The following is a 23,197-nucleotide window of genomic DNA, read 5'->3' as shown; positions in this document are numbered from 1 at the left end:
TTTTAAAACATAAAATATTTTGTAGCAAAGTATTAAAATAGACAACTGAAATAAAGAGGGTAGTCACCATTAAACCACACTTACAGCCACCAAGTCCATTCCAACACATAGCTACCCTACAGGACAGCAGAACGGCACCTGTGGCTTCCGAGACTGTAACTGTGTACGGGCATAGAAAGCCTCGTCTCTTTCCTGTGTAGTAGCTGGTGGTTTTGAATTGCTGACCTTGCAGTTAGCAGCCCAAAAGGTAACCAGGGCGTCACTAGCGCCCTTACAACTGCTCAAATACCAGCTGCTTCATAAAGGATGCAGAAAGAAGCAATGAAACATTCAAATCAAGTCAATCTCTAACTTTGTCATTACAACTCATTGTAAAGCATTTCAATATAAATTATAAAATTTTATATATTCTAATTTTAAAAAGTCTTCTAAGTTGCACTATTTTAACAAATGATTTTATTAATTGAAAGGCTAAATTTGTTTTTTATTTACTTGAATTAATCGCTTTAAATTAATTTCAATATGTTCTCATACAATTTCATTAGATGCCAGTCTTTCCTTGGGAAATACAAACAGAAAAAGACTATTTGGAGTATGCAAATGAAATTAAATCCCTATAGTAAAATAAAGGAGATTAATGAGAGTATATGAAAAAGAAACACTGTTCAGTCAGGATGTCCTGCCACCCACACTCTATGAGGGTTTGGGGAAGAAAAGAGTATTCAGATACGCTGTTATCCGAGGCCCTCCACTGGACACGACTACATAACAATAAATGAAAACAAGCACTGCCAACAAGTTAACCAACAAATGGAAAGTTTTAGAAGCTATACGATGGCTCAAATGATGAGATTTCAAGGAAGATGGGACCCATGAGCAACATTTATATGGGGAAGAATTGTTATATTCAAGGATGGAAAGAGATGACTTGGATGCTAGCTCAGTGGTGGTAGGAAAATCTGCATAAAGTTGGTGGTCCTAAGCCAGTTAGAAAGCACGTGGTAGGGTTCCAAAGAAGTCACTCATTCAACCATGTACACTGAGTCCATTCAGACACATATGAGCCATCACTCTTGTCTTTCAAGCTTACGGTCTTGAGGACTCACAAAAAATTAACAGTCAATTTGAATGCTACGGTTAGTATAAGGTCGGGGTGCTGTGGGAAGGAGCGGGGTGCACCTACTCAACCACAAGGTCTGAATGACTTCCTGATGTGACACGGGATCCCAAGGAACAGTGAGTGGTAGGTGACAGTGCAAGAGAAAAGGGAATCGAATTATGAAGTACGCTGGCATCTAGATATGGTGGAGTTTTATTTGGTTACAGAAGAACTTAGAAGACAATACTGTACTGATTTTCAATGTGGGCATCAAATAGAAAGTGTGCTCTTTCTGCTGAGTTGTCACAGAGAGACAGGGAGAGAGAGGGAGATCTGAATTTGCGAACCTTGAGGGAACTCTGGGAAGTACTGTGGAGCTAAATTGACGAAGTAAGCCTTGAAATGGACAAGGTACAAAGAAAGGGTGACCGGGACTCAAAGGAAAGGAAGAGAGGGCTGGTGTAAGATAATACAGTGCTTGGAGGGGTGGTGGATGGGATATGCATTTCCATATTTTGCAATGTATTCCAATACATCTCACTGAGATAATTTTCTCCACAGAAAGGACCTTTCTTATATAAAGTATTTGTTAGTGGAAATTGTATTCGTTTTCTATGGGAATTCATGCTTTCAGTTCACAGCAGCACACTGTCAAAAAGTTGCCGATGGACACAGAGGAAGGGGTGACAAAGAACAACGTGGCTAAAGTGACAATCTATAAAATCAAGTCTAAAAGTTAACTTTCCAAAGGAAATGATACAGAGAGAAGGAAGCTCATGAAGGCACTATCATAACACACAGCAGCTGCTGCAGTCCTCGGAGCGAAAAGCTGCTCTTTAAAACCCATTTACAACGCTGACACTAATGAAGTGACTGTTCATTTGGCTTCTCTTTTAAGTTAGTAAACATATTTCTGGAGATTCAGTCATTCAGTAGAAAACACACTTCTCCAAATGCTTTCATTGCTTCTCCAAGACTAAAGTGTAGCAGCACTATGTGCAGCTACAAGGATTGAACAGAAAATAATTTGTATTATTTTAAAATAAGTAGATGTCCCATAGGGGAGCTTACAAAATAGAAACATACTCTGCTCACTGTGAAATCACAATCAGAATTCGAAAGTGCTGCCAAGAGGCAGGCCAAGATATTTGGAAAAGGCTTAAGATTTAAACGATGTGGCACTTTCCAATGATTATTTTACAAAGACACATGTTTCTCTCCATTGTACAGGAAGTAATATTGAATTAAGCGAAATGCCTTAAGTGATTTAAATGCTGATTTGCATCCTCCAATAGAAGATTCGTCATGAAAAGGCAGATAAGAAATTCACTACTTCGTAGAGCTACCTACCCAAAAGGACAGTTCTACTGGCACACTGTAAAAATAAGAGAAACATTCTAAATTTAGAGATGTCTTTTTTAGGAAAGCATACACACACACACACACACACACACACACACACCTTCAAACCTCTCCCTGAACCTTTGGAAGAAAGAAGGTGCACAGTTTGGAAACAGCTCTCTGCCATCCGGGAGTAGATGTAATTAAATGTAGTAGCTAAATATTATAAGGACATATACCGGCACCCTTTGCCAGAAGATATCTGTAGACTAAAAAGTGAGAACTAGATAAACTATTCACGACACGCTGAATATTGAATGCACCATTCAAAATAAAAATCTGAATATTTATAACTCAAAACAAAACACAGTTTTTAAAAAGCCAGTAATGTTTATATCATTACAAACTACTTGTAAATCATCTTCTCACATTTACATTCTATCCTTTTCGAATATGACACCAAGTTCTTCGCACATCAAAATAACAAATGGAATTCTAATTGCATGACAATCGGGAAATGGCTTCATCACAAAGTTGAACTTTAATGCTGACATGCAGATTCAGAAGCTAGACTTTCTTGTGTGACACAAAAATGGGACAATGCACCAATCCGGGTGATTCCTCGTGAGAATTCTCTTTCAATCATGTCGGACAGTGTTCAGATTTCTCAATTAACATTTATTCTGATGCAAACTATGCAATGACTCGCTAACATGGAATTTTGGTGTACTGCTTCTGCAAACATTGAGTACCTCTGGGTTGAGGATACAGATAAATATTAAAGCAGATGAGGGTGCTGACAGAATGGACCCTTTTTTACATGGGAACAAAATGGGTTGTTTTATAAGGCATGGAAATGCTCAAAAAAACAACTGCTCAGTTTTAAAAGCTAGGAGGCAAAAGAGTCCCCCATTGGCAACTGTGTGGAGGGAAAATAGGATTACATTTATTGGCTACTCTATCAACTTAACTTCTCATAAAATCTTCCTGATCTATGAAATAACTTCAGAACTGAAGTATGCTCTCCTCTGGGAGCTGGAGAACAAATTAGATACTGTTACAACTCAATACAAATAATAATAATAAAAAAAACAATACTCCATTGCCCCATGACTCTGTATTGTATAGCTTTACCATTTAAATGAGAGCAGAGTTTCTCTAATAAGATCATGTCAGGCCACCTGATAGCATTAGAAGGTTTGGGGTTTTTTTTTTTGCGATGTAGCGAGGGAAAAAACAAAAAGCATGCACGCAAAAATATGAGCAAACTTTGGAAAACTGTAGTAACTATACCTCCCCAAAGTGAATACAACAAACATCTGTTGCAAGAATTGCTTGGCTTTCAGACAGCACATAAAGGGTGTTTTTTCCCCCAGTGTTTTGCTATTTTTTAAAAATTCTTCTTCAATTAAAAAAAAAATCTGTTTTCACTATCAATTTTCGATAGGCAGAATCTTAAAAATTCTGTTAAGTTAAAGACAGGTCTTTACCAGCTAGAGAACCAAACGGGAACGACAGTGTAAGCCCCACTTGAGTTCTGAAGGGTCACAGAATAATTGGGCCTGGTGCCCACTGTCTGGGGGTTACACGGCAGCCTTAACCATTGTCTCCCTTTCTTCACTCAGTATTCTTCCTAGGGAAGTGCAACCACCCTCTGAGCTGAAAGGGGGCCCACATGTACAACTTCCCCCATCATTTTCACCCTCTTATGAAAGCTCAGGGACCATTCAGCCTTTGACTCTAGTAGATTGTTACCAGTCTCCTCAAATCAACAATATCCTGAGCTCCTCATTAAATGACAAGGGAAGTCCGGAAGTTTGATTCCTGAAACAGGATAAATCCTAGCAGTTTTTGCATAACACATTAGGTAGAGACTCCAACCACTTCATTGGGCAGAGCAAGACTCAATAGCCTTTATGATTCACTCTTTTCTGAACATCAATTTTTTTCTTAAATTAAAGGTATCTCCTCTGATTCTGAAAGAATAGCATTGTGCCTAGTCACAGGCATGTTTGTTTAGAAATGCCAGAGGAAGCATGCAATGTGGCAGGTGAAAACAAATAAAAATGTTTAAAAGTAACAGGAAATGGGCATTTGATGCATTTATAAGGAAAGGATGAGAGAAAGAAATCCACTTCTAAACAAAGTTCAAGGACTGTCTGACTTTGTGTACTTTCCAGCCACCCACTGACGTCTGTCCCCATACACCCTGAGGTGATTGTTTACCCCCAAAGTTGAAGATTCTGTTTCACACCCCATTTTTATGTGTCCTCACAATCAGGTCAATACCTTATTGAGTTCTTCAAACATTCCTACAGTATTTACAACTCTGTTCTCTACCCAGTAATGATGCCCTGTGGTTAACCTAGCAGAACTGTATACGTTGAGAATTGATCATGAAAACAGTTGTACAGCCTACAACCAGACATTATAAGGAGGTTGACAGGAAGGCTCTATCTCACCCAGGATGGGGGTTGGGAGTTTGGGGGCTCGGGGGTGGTGGTGGTGGTGGATGAAGCTCCCCTTTCTTTTTCGGCCAAACCTAAAGGAAGCGTGTGCACTTCAATTTACACTTCCATGAACTTCAAGGAGATCTAGGACGCAACTCGCCCACATTGGACATCAAACCAATCTAAAACGCACCTGTAAGGTACGTGTGTCTAGATGATGCAGGTTGGGGGAATGCTTTACTTCAATAGCCCTCAAACTGATATTTCACAATTCCACGACAAGCAAAAAATTTGGGGGGAAATTGTTTCAGATCCATACAGATGAAGAGGAAAACCCAGGTCCCATCTGTTCTGGGACATAAAAGCATAGACTCATTTGCAAAGCCCGCCTGTGATGACGGTACACTTATGAACGCTGCCTTTCCTAAAGATGACTTGTATCGCCTTCCCAAAGAAGGGAGGGCAATGCTAACAGGTTCTATCAGGTGCAGGAGGCAGGGAACCCGAGAGCTCTCTGGACTTTCTGCACAAGATTTCAGAGCCCAAAGCTGCTTGGAAAAACAAACTCTATTTAAAAGAAAAAGATATTTTTCCTTTTTCCTCTGAGAGCCAGCCAGCCAGCCAATCCACACATGGCACACTCACAAGCAATGAACAGTTTAAAGCTTCCTTTATTCCGTGTGACAGTCTCTAATTCCTTACTGAGGGTTACCATGAGTCAGAACAGTATGATTTCTAAGAAAAACAAACAAATGTTTTCTTAAGTTTGAAACAAAAACAAAGAAACAACTCTTTTTTTCTTGCCTATGAAGCCATTTGAAGTTGTGTAAATTGTGTTGTATCTGTTGCATGACATATTACACAGATATGTGCGTGTTATATTGCTTATTTATGTTTTTGTATACATCTGTTACAAGGATTATCAATAACGATGCATTTCCACCACAGCACTTTACAATCAGAAACTAATTAAACGCCTGCAATTAACTATGATTACATGTTATTATGTCTATTCTCCAGACAGAAAAACTGGTGATGAGAAGTTAAAAGATTTGCCTAAGCTCTTAAGAACCGGTCACTAAGGCATCATAATTAAAATGTTAAATATCTGCACATGAATGCTTGCCTGAGTGGATTTTTATTACTTTTTATCTTAATGACTGAATATTAGCTATAGAGGATTCCCCAAATGTATCAAGGTTCTAAGACGTTTGTGCTGAATGAGGCAACTAAAGATCAACCTAAGCTGTTTGCTTAACACAGCGGTTCTCAACCTGTGAGTCACGACCTCTGTGTGTGGGTCAGATGACCCTTTCACAGGGGTCGCCCGATTCATAACAGTAGCAAAATGACAGTTATGAAGTAGCAACGAAAATAACTTTACGGTTGGGTGGGGGGTCACCACAACATGAGGAACTGAATTAAAGCGTTGCGGCATGAGGGAGGTTGAGAAGCACTGGCTTAAAAAGAGATCCTTGCCTTTTTCACGATTTTCTCCAACACTTCCGGTACCTCTTCTTTGCATACATTAAACTTCAAAGTAAATTATCCAAATTAATCCCACTCACTTATAATAAATTGCATTATTCCCATTGCACAGGTGAGAAGCTAGGCATGAGAACAAAGCTCTTTGCCCATGGGTCATACACAAAATGTGGAGGAGGTTTGGTGTTAGGACATGTTATTTCTTGACTCTGCTTCCATTTTTCAGATTAAAGAGCAATGCCATTCCTATTCACCATCTTAATCCAAAGTCACTTGAGGAAACACATTAATATTCTGGAAATAGGCGAGGAGAAAGATCCTGAAAGTTATAGGCATAAAGGAATATATAAAAAGGTTTTATGCTGTGCTACTAAAACGCTATAATTCAAAAAGCTCATTTAAAAGCTGGAGAATGACGCAAGTTGGCCGGTAAAAGAATATGACAGCCCTTCAAAATAGATGAAAAGTACGTCCAGAGATCTCCTCTAACTTTTGCTAAACAGTTTTTAAAAAACAAGTGAAACAATCCAGAGGATGGAAGGGTTATGTAAGAAAACAGGACTTTCTGATTTTTAGGAAAGCTGAAGTCTCATAAAACAACATAATCAGTACATCTTTAACTATGTGCATCTTGCCAATTCTGACGCAGCAGCAAATGCCCAAGAAACACAGGCACACAGGGAGCTGTCACAGTAATGAGACATACCTCTTGTACTGAGCGAGCCGCTGGCTTGTCTTGATGATTGGCCAGTATTAAAAAGGGTAAAGTGCATAATTGTGGATGCTGAAGAGCTGAGTGCAGTTCATTTCTAGCAGTTTCTAAATCATCTTCTGATGAGGCACTGTCTAACACAAATATTACCCCTTGAGATCCTTGGTAGTAGCGGCTCCAGTATTTCCGAATATTATCAGCCCCTATAAAAGACAAGACAAAACAAAATCCCTTAAAAGGCTTGTCTTCAAACAAACAGCCATCTAAGTCAGGCATCAACTAGGTCCACATGGCAGAAGAACACCAGCCTGTGTGACCCAAGGACTGGAAATAATAAAACCCACATCTCAAAGAGGAATGGTATCAGAGCTTACACTGTGAACACCTGGTTTGCAGAAGGGTATGGATGACAGTGGAAGCCAAACCTACTTTTAGAGTCTACACATGGATTAAGCCTTTGGTGAATCCTCTCTGACCGGAGCGTTGGGAAGTGAATAGCTTTGTTTTACACAGAGAGCATCAGAAAGTTGGTTAGACAGATGTAATTGGGTTAAAATGTAATATCGTATCATTTGATCTCCCCTTTGACCCATTTTAAAGTTGTTTCAGTTAAAAAAAAATAAAACTGAAGGGGAAATACACGTGGATTAAAGGTGACTCCCCTTGACCACAGACAGGGACGTGAATAGCCTGATAATCATGCAGACTGCATTGGAAAGTGGATGATTGAAGACGCGGTGGGGTTAACACTCAACACCTCATCATGTGATCTCCTTTTTGACCGATTTTAAATTTGTTCAAGTTTTTTCTATTTTCTGCTGTCTTTCAATTGAGGTTTGTCTCTGTTCTACTTTGTTATCGTTGTTAGTGTTCCGTTCTTTTCTTTTTCTGTACATGAAATCCGGGATCGGTACACTTACAGAGATGTAACTGGATTAATGGTTTCTTGCGAATATGACAGGGGAGGTTGAGGAGAAAAAGAAAGCTAATAACAATGAGTACAAGAATGAAGGAAATGCTCTAAAATTCATTGTGCTGTTGATTGCACAGCTCTTCTGAATGATTGAACTCTTGAACTGTATGATGTGTGCATTATAGGCCGATGAGACTGTTTAAAAATAGCAATAAAATTGTAAAAGAATAGTCTTCAGCAACTGAAAAACATTCCCCTTTGTAATTCCTACTGGAAAACAATGTAGCTTTTAAAAATTAAGTGCTAACCTTTATGGTATAAGGCAGAATAGGAACTCGCGGGGGGGTAACAACAGAAAAAGCCTGGGAACCCAGAGGTGGACAATGGCCTTGAAAGACACAGAAGTTTGAGCGTCATTCCTGACAGCTTTCTTGTCAAAGTATGGGAGAAAAAAACTACCAGGATAAATACTTCTTAGAGGCAAGCTCAAAGAAGGTTTTCAAACATGTCCAATTGTCCTAAATAAGCTACACTATCAAAATTGAGTTCGAACGTAACACCGAAGGGCTTGACTTGGACGTTCACCAAGATTAACGTTCACAATCTGCCATTCGCCTGCTTCATTTTCTAGTGCAACTGCTTGCTGATCAGGACAGCCTTGCTTAGCTCATCTGAAGAGTTCAAATGATAATCCTAATCACTTCAAGAATCCACGTGCTGAAGTTTGTGGAAGATAACATCCTTGGTCTTTGGTACGTGTGGTTACAATACATTTGGTCTCATCATCCACAGAGAAGAATAAAAGAAAATGAGCATGCTCAGGGTCCCAATTAAATAGGAAACATAAAGGGTGGGTCTGTATTAAAATGTATTTAATGGCATGGAACTGGTTAAGATACCAATTTTACGTTCTGTTACTTATGTCTTCACCAAGGCCTGTTATAAGACATTGATATAATCAAGTGCCTCTTTGATTTCTACGATGTAATGTCAAGTTCAATACGGGTGTTTTTTGGATTACTGAAAAATAAATTATGCATTCATTAAGATAAGAGGCTTTTGAGAATCGGGGAAAACGTTAGAGATTATTCCATCCATCCTCTGAGGAAACTGCCGATCTGAGAAGGTGGAGGTGACTGACCCGTGCCACATAGCCAGTAAATCATAAAATGCATGTGTGCACACTGAGGAAGTGCGGAAGTATCATTGGTTAGAATTCCTTAGCCATTGACTCGATTCTGACTCACAGCCACCCAAGAGGTTAGATGGGAATGGCTCCACAGAGTTTCCCAGGATGCAATCTTTATTGGAACAAATAAATCGTTTTTTCTCCCATGGAGCACTGGTGGGTTTGAGTGGGCAACCTTTCCGCTGGGAGCCTAGCTCCTGCCCACGGCACTATCACACCTCCCTGTGCTACAGAACAAGAACTCTCCACCCAGGAATGTCATCAACTTACTGCACAAGATCAAGTCCCAACTAGTTAATCATTACATTTCAGTCATTTGTTGAACATCTAGCGCCTCTGTTGGGTGCACTGTGCTGTGTTAGGAATATGAATTGTGGGGACGGGAGCAGGGAGACACTGGCAGGTGAGATCAGCGGTGTGTGAGATCACATTGGTAGCTTAAAGTCTGGCTAGCTTGAGATGAGGCATCTAACTCAGAGCAGGGCAAGTCTTACAGAAGAGTAACACAAGCAACAAAAGAGCTACCATTTGTTAGGCACAACACCATGTATTAAGTACTTCCTATATTCCAGGGATAGTGCTGTTTTACTAAGAGCAGCTCACAGAGCTCTCAAACAAGCTAACTGACTCTGGCGAAGAAGCTTTTCAAATTTTGAGTGTTTGAAGTTGAGCCATCTCAAATGTGCAAAGGCATGGGATCTGATCAGAGTTAATACATATCCTTCGGGCCAATAGAGAAACCAAACAAAATAAAGGAAACCACAGCAGAGCACATGATACAAAATATTAAGGACACAGGAGCAGCATGAGGGTCACCGATATGCTTAGGTCGGATCCCCTCGAAGGAGAGTATGAGGTGGGTCTCTTTTTTTTTAACACCCAATTTACTATGAGAAACCAGGAGTGGGATCCGCAAGTTAGGATGGAGGAAGCATAATACGATGAAGGAAGCATAATACGATGAAGGAAGAAGCAAGTTAAGTTATGGATTCAAAAATCTAGCCACAATTGCATCACATGGGAAGATCTAGTGCTTAGATGAAAACACAGAAGTGGTCCAATCCAGAGGCAAGGGGCCTGGGCTGTGATGCGCTCATGTAACCATTGGCTATGAGCCACCGCGGAGGAGGCGGGGGATGAAGATGAGGAGGGGCTCAGGCCGTGATCTCATACAATCTTCCAAACATATTTGGTTCAGGCAACTCCCAAAGCAGCTCTTGTCAGCCAAGGGCAAGCCTCTGGAGAAGGGTACAGGTGTGAGTCATTAGTAGCCAACAACCGCAGCAGCTGGGAGATGGGTGCACTAGCCCAGTAAAGGAGGTCTGGGTGGGAAACGGACAGCATCTGTTATGAGCCATATCCAGACATTATCCATATGCTGGAGAACCATCCCTAAACTGGAAGGGAAAAGTGGAGGCAGGGTTACCCAGTGGCTTATAAACACAACAAAAATATTGTGCGCATAGGCATCTGTATAAAAGTTATTAGAAATTTTGTTCATATAAAGGGCACAGAGCACATAATTTTCATATAAGAATATGTATCCTCCGGAGGGGGAGGAACCACAGAAACATGAGTGAGGGGAGACAGTGGACGGTGTAAGATATGAAAATAATAATAATTTATCATTTACCAAAGGTTCACGAGGGTGGGAGGGTGGGAAAAGGGAGGGGCTGATAGTAGGGCCTCAAGTAGAAAGAAAATGCTTTGAAAATGATGAGGGCAGCATATGTACAAATGTGACTGGTACAATTGATGTATGGATTGTTAGAAGAGCTGTAAGAACCCCCAGTAAAATGATTTAAAAATATGTACAATACATTTTATTGTAAATTCCATATTATAAATCACTTTAGACTTTGTCCAATAACACGAAATAATCTACACTCCACGAACTGAGTTCAAATCTAACTCAGAGAACAGTATAATCTACATGTTCACCAAAACTACTTTTTAGAACATTATCTCAGTGACTTTTTCTAAATGAACCGCTGGCTGCTCAAGATAAACTTGCTCTATTTCATATCAGAGTTAAAACTATCTGCAAATCAATGTCAGCTATCAAAGTGGTGAAATGTGTGGTGGGTAAAAATCTTGGTCTTACCATTGATTTATTTGATTCACTTCTAGGATACACCGAGTATTGCAACAACATCCTCTCTGCATGATTTTGTTTATTTTCGCCAAAAATACATTCATAACTAACCAATAGTAAGAACTGACCAACAAGTAGAGTTCGGACGTGGAGACTGATTGCTCCAGGATGTTACAGGTATTAACTGATCTGCCCATGACAGCCATAAAGTTGCTGTTGTGAGATGCCATCAAGACCCGATATCCAAGGGAATGAAATATCACCTGGCCCTGCGTCATTCTCACAATGGTCCTTATGTTTGAGCCCGACACAATCGGCACTGTGTCGATCTAACTTGATGAGGTCTTTCTCCTTTTCGCTGCCCTATTATTTTGCCAACCACGATGTCCTTTTCCACGGACTGGTCTCTCTTGACAACATGCCCGAAGTATACATGAGACTAAGTCCTGCCACCCCAGCTCTCAGGAGCATCCTGGCTGTACCTCTTCCAAGACAGACCAATACGTTCTTCTGGCAGTCCTTGGTCCTGTCAATAGTCTTCTCGCTACAATTCAAGTGCATCCATTCTTCTTCGGTCTTTCTTATTCAAGGTCAAAATTTCACAGACATATGCGTCAACTGAAAATATCATATCTATGGTCAGACACATCTTAGTCTTCAAAGTGACATCTTTGCTTTTTATTAACACAGGGAGATTTTTTTTTTGGGGGGGGCAATAGATTTGCCAATAAATTGCATCTTTTGATTGCTTGACTGCTGCTTCCATGGGTGTTGATGGTGGCTTCGAGTACATTGAAGACCTAGATACACACTTTTCCTGATTCTAAATTACGCAGTATTCCCTTGTTCTACTTGAATGACTTCCTCTTGGTCTATGTTTGAAACAAACACAATTAAGTCTTCCAGAGTTCTTGCTTTTGAAATTTTACCCCTTATTTGCTATAATCCACACAGTCAAATGCCTCTGCATAGTCAATAAAACTGAGGTGCAGTAATATTAAATGGTCTGACCCTTCTATCCATAATCTTTGTAACACACCAAATTCCTGGGCAGGAACATGCAAATAAGGTGTACAATATTCTAACTGAAGGATTGGTCAGCTTTGCCCTTCTGCTAGGCCTAAGGTGAGCCATTTCAGAAGCAGGAGGAGAGAGTCCCATAAAGTACCAACAGCAGAGCACATACCAGAGCCCTCTGTAACCTGGCAGCAGCAGTAGCACCAGAGGATACAGAACTGAGACCATGAGAGGAACCTACAGGCTTCATGCCTACAAAAAGGTAAAGCTCAGTGCCCATGGGGAGAAAACTGTTTTGCCGAGTGGGATGCCCTGTGGGCATTTATCAGTGCTAAAGGAGCTTTGTAATATTTGTGTGGGGTGGGGGTTGATGTCAGAATAGGATAAAGAAGCCTAGGAGATATAAAGTTGGATTCTCCTTCCTCCACTTGTCACTGGACAAGATCGGACATCATCTCCATGCCATTTCCTCAATAGGTGAATATTTTTCAGGTAGTCTCTGCTTTCAGCCAAGATCTATCTCATCTCACCAATAACATCCCTAATTCTATGACCTCTTCTGAGATTGGCCTGTACATCTAGCAGCTCCCTGTCAAGGTATTGTTGTAACTATTTTTTAAATTTCTTTTTTTCCCCTCTTCTTACCCTAACCCTAACCTGTTGTAACTATTTTTGAAGGTGATTACTTTCAGCAAAATTGTGGTTACATGTAATATTAATGACATTAGTCATTAATATCCGATGGATGGTGAAATGAGTATGGACAGTTGGTCCGGAAGTTGTCTTCTCAATTTCTTGGCTAAGTAGATAAGTGAGTGCTTGCAGCTTTGCCACAGCATTTTGAAACATTTCAGTTGTATTCTGTCATTTGCTAGAGCAGTGGTTCTCAACCTTCCTAATGCCGCGACCCTTTAATACAGTTCCTCATGCTGTGGTGATCCCCCAAACCATAAAATTATTTTCATTGCTACTTCATAACAGTAATTTTGCTACTGTTATGAGTTGGTTGACCCTTGTGAAAGGGTTGTTCGACCCCCAAAGGGGTCACGACCCACAGGTTGAGAACCGCTGTGCTAGCATCTTCAGTGTGCCTCCAGTGTACCGTAGACTTCCTCCTTCAAGGCCATTGGTTCTTCTGATGTTCTGCCTCTTGAAATGGTCATATGTTGCTCAATTTTTTTTGGTGCAGTGACTTTGAACATAGTCCTTCCATCTCCTTTTTATGCTTTCTGTATCATTCTTAATTTTGCCTGAGAATCTTCCAATGTTCCAAATTAAGGCATGAATTCTTTTCTTATTTCTTTCAACTGGATAAATGTTCAACGTGTTCTTCCCTGTTTGTTTTCTACTTCCAGATGATTGCATATTAGATTATTTAAGTCTAATCTGTTTTGAAACAGAGATAGCATTGACAAAATAAGTGATAATGCTAAATAACTCTACTACCACCTAAGCTGGGGTGGGTGGAGGGAGCGGAGAAGTGAAATGAAGAATAATGTATAAAGTACATAGATGAAACACTCAGTGGCTAACTACAAGTTTGGCAGTTTGAACCCACCACTGTTCCAAAGGAGAAAGTTGTGGGAGTTTACTCCCATAGGATTACAGCTACTGGAACCCCTACGGAGTAGTTCTACTCTATCCAGTAGGGTCTTTACAAGTCCACTTAAAGGTAATGGTTTTTATTTTAAAGTAGTTATCCCTTATCAGGTAATTCGATGACCCAAACCAAAAATTCACTGCCATCATATCCATGTGTAAGAGAACAGTGTGCAACTGTGAAATTTTGTTTCCTGCTTGGAAAAAATACTGCAGAAACTACTGTGGTTGAACACAGCTTACAAGGACAGCGCTTTAAGAAAAACTTAAGTATATGAGTGGTTGCCTTGTTTCAAAAAAGGGGAAATGTCCATTGATGAAAAACCTCATTCTGGACATCTGTCATCTTACTTAAGGACAAAAATGTCAACCTGTAGTTCCTTTGGAGTTCGTTCCACCAGGTCGGACTGTTAACCAAGCTTTCTATTTAGAGGTTCTGAAAAGATTATATAACAGTGTGCAACCAAAAAAGGCCTGATTTATGGCAGATGGGGGACTGGTTTTACTCCACGACAATGCACCTGCTCACGCAGCCTCACAGTGCACCAGTTTTGGGCAAAAAACCCAGCATGCTTCTCTTGCACCTTACTCACCTGACCTCACCTGGTGTGACTTCTTTTTGTTTCCATGACTTTCTTTTTGAAGAGGGACATGAAAGAACAGCGACTTGAGAATGTAGAAGAGGTGAAGAAAAAAAACGAGGGAGGTGCTGTCAGCCATCCAAACAGATGAGTTTGAAAAATGTAAAAAAATATTTAAATACATAGTTTTTAGAGGGGGCATTCCGGGGTTTTTTGGCACCCCCTGTTAATTCAGCCTCTCCGATGATCTATTTGGTCATCATGCAGATTGAACAAGTATGGTGAGAGGATACAACCCTGACGCACACCTTCCTTGATTTTAAACCATGCAGTATTCCCTTGTTCTAGTCAGACAACTGCCTCTTGACCCATGTACAAGTTCCTACTGAGCACAATGAGGCTTTCCAGAATCCCCATTCTTCTCAAGATTATCCATAATTTATTATGGTCCACACAGCTGAAACATAGTGAATGAAACACAAGTAAATGTGTTTCTGATATTCTTTGCATTAAGCCAAGATCCATCTGACGGCAGCAATGATATTCCTTGTTCCACATCCTCTTCTGAAACCAGCCTGAACTTCTGGAAATTCCTTGTCACTGTCCTGCTGCAACTATTGTTAGATGATCTTGAGCAAAATTTTACTTCTGTGCGATATCAATGATTTCATTGCATAGTTTGAGCATTCTGTTGGATCACATTTCTTTGGAAAGGGCACAAATATGAATCTCTTCCATTCAGTTGGCCAAATAGCTGTCTTTGGAATTTCCTGGCATATACAAGTATGTGCTTCATCAGCTTTCTGAAACATTTCACTTGGTATTCCATCAACTCCTAGTCTTGTTTTTGGCTAAAGCATTCAGTGCAGTTTGAACTTCTTTCTTCAGCACCAGTGGTTCTTTCTCCTGAAATGACGGGCTGCTGACGAGTTCTTTTTGGATCAGCACTTCTGTGCTTTCATTCCTTCTACTCTGGATGCTTCCTGAGGCACTCAATATTTTACCTATAGAATCTTTCAAATTTGAAGTTAGAGGCTTGAAGTTCTCTCTTGAGTTCTTTCAGTTTCAGACATGCTGAGCACGTTCTTCCCTTTTGGGTTTCTAATGCTAGGTCCTTGCACATTTCATTTTAAGAGTTGGCTTCTTAAGCTGCTCTTTAAAATGTTCTATTCAGCTCCTTGACATTATCCTTTCTTCCACTGGCTTTAGCTACTTCACAGTTAAGAGCAAGTTTCTTTTCCGACATCCACTTTTTGCTTTCTTTCTTTCTTTCTTTCTTTCTTTCTTTTTAATGACCTTTTGCTTTCTTCATAAATGATGATCTTAATGTCCTCCCACAACTCATCAGGTCTTCCGTCATTAGTGTTCGATGCTTCAAATCTGTTCTGAAGATGTTCTTGAAATTCAGGTGGAACAGACTCAAGGTCATATTTTGACTCTTGTGGATTTATTTTAATTTTCTTCAGTTTTATCCTGAACTTAAATATGAGCAATTGATGGTCTGTCAGTTTTTTATATTGATGTACTTTGTGCGTTCCTGTGATGTTGGAAGCTACATATGGCACTGATATTTCAACTGCCAGCAGGGTCACCCAAAGTGAACCAGCCTCAGCAGAGCTTCCAAACTAAGAACAGACAAAGGAGGAGGACTGAGCTCCCCACTTTGGAGGAAGAAGCCGCTGAAACCTTCAATGCAGTTTCAAATACGGAAAGCCTACACAAAAGAAGCAGAACATTGTCAGTGATGCTCCTGACAGATGAGCCCCTCGGGTCTTAGAGCACTGGGGATGTGACTGACGAGGAGCTGATTTCTTGGAGGGGAATCCACCAAGGTCACAGGAGTTGGGGAAAGCCTGTGGGAGTGGAGCCTTTGGGAATCTTCATTTGCTGATGGGGCAGGGCTCAAGGTAAAGAGAAAGAGTTGCAAAACTCTTCTAATGATTGGAACCTGGAATGTGCAAAGTATGAATTCAGGAAAATTGGAAGTGGTGAAAATGAAATGGAACACATGAAGTTTGATATCCTAGGCATTAGTGATCTGAAATGGACTGCTATTGGCCACTTTGAATCAGAAAATCATGATATGCTATGCTGGGAATAACAATCCAAGAGAATGGTACGGCATTCATTGTCAGAAAGGATCTCGCTAAATCCATTGTGAAGTGCAATGCTGCCTTGTGATTGAATGATCTCTTTCTGCCCCCAAGGAAAATAAATATTATTCAACTTTATGCACCAACCAAAAAAGCTAGTGGTGAAGAAACAAGAATTCTACCAACAACTTTAGTTGGAAACTGATCAAACATGCCATCAAGATGCATTGATAAGTATTGGATTGATTGGAAGGCAAAAGTAGAAAGCTAAGAGAGAGGAACAGTAGTTGGAAAACATGGACTACTTGAAAGAAATGAAGCTGGCTCTCGAATGATATAATTTTGCAGTGATTTGTTCAAAGGAAATACCTTTTCAAGAACACACAAGGCAACTATATGCATGGACTTCCCCAGATGGAATACACAGAAATCAAATTGATTACATCTGTGAGAAGACACGATGGAGAATCTCAATATTGTTTTATTATAGACCCATAGATAATGATCAAAAGAGATTCAGAGGCATCTGCCAATAATTCTACAGAAGGCATTAAATTAGGTTCTATCTGGAATTAATCTGAGTCCACTGCCATCAAGTAGATTCCAACTCATAGAAAAACTTCATAGGATTTCCACGGCTGTATATGTTCATGGGAGCAGATAACCTCAGTGTTTTTCCCATAGTGTAGCTGATGGATTTGAATGGTGACCATGTGGTGGGCAATCCAATGCTTGCTGGACAAAACCACTGCTTTGCATCTTCATTCCTCTTATATCAGTTCCTAGAAATCAATACTAATCACAGTGACCATCACATTTTTTATAAATTAGTATTAATCCCAGAACAAGGAACTACTGCATAGTTTTAAATAAGGAAAAGTGTTCCTGATAATTGCAGCCCTTCACCATTCTTATTCAATCAGTATTCTGAACAAAAAATAAACACAAGAAGCAGAACTACAGAAACAAGAACATGGCATCAGGATTGGAGGAAGATGTTCAACCTTAGATGTTCAGTTGGCACAACCATGTTTGCTGAAATTGAGGAGAAGCTGAGACGCTCACAGATGAAGATCAAGGGCCACAGGCTTTGGTATGGATTACAATTCAATGTAAGGGGGAAAACATCCCCCAACATATAAAGAAAACAAAAATGCTCACAACTGGACCAATAAGCAGCATCATGATAAATGGAGAAAAGATTGAAGTTGTCAAAGAGTTTGTCTTGTTTGGACCCACAATCGATCAGTGATCATGGAAACAGCAGTAAAGCGATCAAAAGAATATATTGCATTGGGTAAATGTGCTACCGAAGAGCTCTTTAAAGCACTGAAGAATACGGAAATCACTTTTAGGACAGAAGTGTGCCTGCCTCAAGCCATGGTATTTCCAATCGCCTCAAAGGTATGTCAAGAAAGTTAGATGCTGACCACGTAGGACTGAAGAGGAATCAATGGATTTGAATTGTGGTGCTAGTGAAGAAAGAATTCTCATGGACTGTCAAAAGAACAAACAGATATCTCTTGGAAGAAGGACAGCCAGAATACTTCGTAGTAATGAGGATAACGAGACCTTGTCTCAGTACTTTGGTCATGTTATCAAAAGAGACCAGCCGCTGCAAAAGCTTTGTGCAGTAGAAAGCAGCGTGGAAGAGGAAGATCCTGGAAAAGGTGGATTGACACAGTGGCTGCAACAATGGGCTCAAACGCAACAATTGTGAGGGTGGTGCAGGGTTGCGTAGTGTTTCATTCTGTTGTACACAGGGTTGCTATGGGTCAGACCCGACTCAATGACATCTCAGAACACAAAGCACAATGAGACCTATAAATGTACTGGTGGGAATAAATGTGGCTATGGTGCTAGATGGTGTCCAGTGAACCAAGAATAAAGAGGAGAAAGTTGGTCACATTTTACAAATGGAACTTGTTTGTACAGAACACACTGATAGTCCAACTCCTAAGAACCTGTCGGTCACATTTAGAAGCATGTAATGTACCTGAGAAACCGAGTCAAAACGACAATGAAGACGATGACTGTGTTAGTGTAAAACAAGCCCCTCTTAAAAAGGCATGACATTAAAAATTACTCCTTTCCTGATAATATGTAATTCATTACTATTAATAATGAAAATAACCTTTTCTGTATCTTCTGCTACTTATTCTTCTGCCTAGTCTCTGCATTTCTAACCTTAAATTCTGAGCCTATAAATTTTAGTTCATCATCCTGTATAATGTCTTTATTAAAAGCCCAGATCAAATGCCACGCAAACCAACAATGGGGTGTAATGTGGTGTGCAGCTGCTCAGTCAAGCTTAGTGGACCGTAGTTTAGTCATCACGTTTAAATGAGAAATGGATGTGTCACTAACCAAGCTGCCAGGTGCGCTGACGGAAAAGTTATGGACACCTATTAGATGCCCACATCCCTGCATTCCTAGCTCACAAGTCAAATCAAGAAATAGAAACTAACCCAGAATGTCCCAACTAACAAAAGTTCAGCTCACTTAAGTTATAATTGCTATATCGTATGGTTAAATGTCAAACTCAAAACAGATTTGTAGTTCGCCTATTCTAAGAACTGAATGCGGGATGTTGTCACATTTACCCAAAGTTAGATATGGCCTTCGTTGTTCTTGTTGTTAGGTGCGTTCCAGTTCATACCAACCCATAGTGACCCTCTGCACAGCAGAATGAAATACTGCCTGGTCCTGCTCCGTCCTCACAAGTACTCTGATTGAGCCCATTGTCGCAACCACTGGGCCAATTCATGCAGTTAAGGGTCTGTCCCTTTGTCAAGGGTGCTCTACTTTACCTAGGATGATGTCCTTCTTCAAGGACTGATCTCTCCTGATAACATATCCAAAGTACGCAAGATGAAATCTAAGAAGCATTCTGGCTGTACTTCCAAGAAAGATTTGTTCATACTTTTGCCAGTCCATAGTATATTTAATACTCTTTGCCAACACCATAATTCATAATTCTTTCTTTGCTTTCCTTATTAATTATCTACTTACTAAAATTTCACAAGGAATCCTTATACTGAATATTTAAGAACTCAATCTGAGACCTAACTAGTTTGGTTCATTCAAGTATTTCAACAAAAGTAAAGGGTGAAAAGACAGAAACGTAAGACATCCACACGGTGTAGGTACACTGGAGAGTTCCACAATATTATCTCACTACTCATTCATTCACTGCTCTAACATATATTTACTGAACATTGTATCATCCTGGGTGCTGTAGATACAACAAGTAAAAAAAAATAATCTTCTTTGTGCTCACATTCCTTACCAATACAATCAGCTTACCATGAGAGGGGTTGAAATCCTAGCTTATCATTTTCCTATCATAGGCAGTATGGCCCAGGTCTGGTCAATGAAAACAGAGAAAAAGCATACTTGAAGCTTCTAGAGAAAATATGCTCCTGAATTTAATATACAGAAAAGAAGAAGAGGAGGAAGAGGAGATGTTGCCCCAAATAGGGCTTTTCTCCTAACTTTTGTTTCATCTGGTAATCAAGGGATGTTTTAGACTTTATCCCCACACGCAGATGAAGATAAAGTCAGTACAGAGAGGATGGTAGAATAAGAAGACAGTAAAGCAGGGTCCTGAAAAGCACAGCTGAGGAGCAGAACCGATCTTTTACAGATTAAGGACTCCTCCCTGTGTGGGTATGGAGAGTCCTGGTGGCAAATTAGTACTAGGTTACTAACTACAATACCTGAAGTTTGAACTTACCAGGCGCTCCAGGGAAGGACAATACAGCAGTCTACTTCCATAAAGATTACAGCCTTGGACAATCAAAGTGCAGTTCTATTCCGTCGTATAGAGTCGGTATAAGTTGGAAATGAATTCATGGCAATGGCTTTTTCGATGGCACTTTAATCCTGTACAGATTACGCCCTGTGAAAAACCCTAAGGAGATAGTTCTACTCTGTCCTACAGGGTCGGTGTTAGAATGAATTCAAAAGTATTTGGAATCCTGCTTGAAAGGAAGAACAAAGTAAGACGCAATGAAAGAAGATTCTGCTGGTATAGGAAACCCAGCAGTGACCTCTCTCCAAAAGAGATATCCCCCCAAAAGTCACTGCAGGGAATCCTATCGCAAACTCACCAGAGCGAAGGTCTCTACAGCTAAGAAAAGGCTGAGTTGTCTCCCCAACCACAGCCTTGAGGGGATAACAATCATCTCCTTCTGAAAACTTAATGGAACTGGAGACGAAACTGTGGCTGTAAGTTTAGGCCAGTTGTAGAGAGGCTGATATTTAAATGAGTTTCAAGTCTTAGGGAAGGATCTAGCTGGGGGCGGCAGGAATACTTAGGGAGGACAGTGTCTAGCCCAGGGAGAAAACGCTTGAAGAAGAGAAGGAAGAGGTGCAGAGGGTGAGAAGAGAAGAAGAAGGAAATGATCATTTCACTCTCTTTTTTGTTACCTTTTTCTGACTATAGGACCTCAACCCTTATGCTTGGTGTTTCCTTTGATTTCTTCTTACATCTGCAAAACAGACTCACCCAATCTTGTTTTTAAACTTAATCCCCATTCTAAGAATTCAGGAAGCACTAGGACATACTTTTTAAAAAATTATTCATCACTTTATTGGGAGCTCTTACAGATATTGTAATATGGCATAATTCAATTAGACCAAGCATTATTATACAATTACTGCCACCACCAGTTTCAAAACATTTTCTTTCTTCTTGAACTCTTTAATATCAGCTCCTTTTTCTCCCCTCCCTCCCTTACCCTATCCTCCAGGAAACCTTATTATTATATTATATATTATCTTATATGTATAATTCTTTGCCCTATCTTACACTGTTCAATGTATCTGTTCACCTACAATTCTGTTATTTGTTCCCCTCGAGTGAAGACCCAAAACCCACCTGTAAGATAACTGGACAATCCCACATAGAAGGGTTGCCATATCAGAGGTACGGGATAGCGCTGATGAAACACATAACTATCCTCTAGTTCCTTAATATTTCCTCCCCTTGCTATTATGGCCTTTGTTTTACATCATTAATTTTTTTTGACCTGTGTATATTCATTTGTATAATTACGATTGTTCAATGAATTAAAGCCAATATATATAACCCTTCAGAACAGTAACAGGAGTAATGATTCCCTGAAGGGATGGGAAGAGGGACGGGGATGATAGGGAATATCTTTTTGAACTCAAAACTCCTGTCATGGGGGATGAGAGGGAAGCCCAGTTAAACTTAAGTATTGTTGTTACTATCAGTTGCTGTCCAGCAAATTATGACACAAAGGAATCCCATGTGTGCACAGGGGTTTTCATGACAGTGATTGATATGGAAGCAAATCACCAGGGCTCCTCCCCGCCCCACATAGAACTACTGGTTGGGTTTTGATGGCCAACTTTTAGTTTAACAGTTAAGTATAAACCATTTACACCATCTCAAGACTTTTATGTAAGTTAAAATTTCCCTAAGACTAGGCTTTCTACTTTTGTAAAGAGTTACAGTCTTGGCAACTCAAAGGAGTAGTTCTACCTTGTCCTATAGGGTTGCTATAGGTGGTTGTAGTAGTTACATAATTACATATCAACTTGACGATTATATAATAGTATATATAATAGTATAGGGGTGGTATCCAACCTGTCAATCCAGTAACAGACTATAGTGACTCCTTGTGGGTGTGACCTTCTCTTAAGGAAGGTCCTGGGACTCGCCCCCCGCCCCCGCCCCACTGAGCCCTGGAGATGTGCCCACTGCCACTGGATCCACACGACATTGCATCCACCGGCCTGCATCATTGCACGTGACTTCATGAGTCTGAAAGAGGGACTGATGGACTGAGCTGGGATTACCCCTTGACACACAACTCTTTCTAATACATGTGAGTGTATCTGGATTTGTTTCTCTGGTCAACCTAGCCTACATTAGTAGGAATTGACTCTATGGCAGTGAGAAGTACTCAATATAAAACAGTAAAATTAAAGAAAAAGAAAAGTCAAGTTTGCTGATTATATGTATAATTTTGAATTTCAAAGAATTGGAAAACACTTTACCTAGATAATGAAAAAAAAAAACAGAAAAATGAAAACAAGTGAGTTTTTTTATCAAAAGTGAAACTCTGGTGTACAAAGAAAGCTAAAACAAAACCATGAGCAGAACAGTGCATACGGTGTGGAACGGAGTAGATCAAAGCCTCTAGATTCACAACGAAATAGCTATGAAAACCAAACACCAAAGCTCCAAGAAAAATGAGCATATATCCAGCACCTATCATACCTAACAAAATAAGATGGGAAGGATACACAGAGTCACTGTACCAAAAGAACTAGTTGATGGTGCTGCAGGAAGAAGTGGAAGTTGCACTGAAAGCATTAGCTGAAAACAAGGTTCCAGGAATTGACAGAATGCCAATTGAAATGTTTCAACAAGCTCATGAAGCACTGGAACCTCTAATTTGTCTATGCCAGGAAATTTGGAAGACAACTACTTGGCCAATGGACTGAAAGAGATCCATATCTGTACACATTCCAAAGAAATGTGACCCAACAGAATGCTCAAGTCATATATGACACCTAACAACACCAACGTAATTGATATCACATGAAAGTAAAATGTTGCTGAAGATCATCCAACTACAGATGCAGCA

At 40.1% G+C, this 23,197-nt stretch overlaps 1 protein-coding gene across 2 annotated transcripts in view; it reads right to left on the bottom strand.

Annotated features, from left to right (window-relative positions):
• ARL15 (ADP ribosylation factor like GTPase 15) overlaps positions 1–23,197 on the bottom strand; it is a 501,286-nt gene that overhangs the window by 246,140 nt on the left and 231,949 nt on the right. For both annotated transcript variants that reach the window (XM_004703620.2, XM_045285123.1), the window contains one exon: positions 7,082–7,290. In XM_004703620.2, coding sequence (XP_004703677.1) covers positions 7,082–7,290 — 209 coding nt within the window. The remainder of the gene's footprint in view (positions 1–7,081; positions 7,291–23,197) is intronic.

The sequence above is a fragment of the Echinops telfairi genome, unplaced genomic scaffold (genome assembly GCF_000313985.2).
Source record: "Echinops telfairi isolate 266 unplaced genomic scaffold, ASM31398v2 ScPeMD7_7469;HRSCAF=8507_1, whole genome shotgun sequence".
Taxonomy (NCBI): domain Eukaryota; kingdom Metazoa; phylum Chordata; class Mammalia; order Afrosoricida; family Tenrecidae; genus Echinops; species Echinops telfairi.
This window is presented reverse-complemented; position numbering and strand designations above follow the sequence as displayed.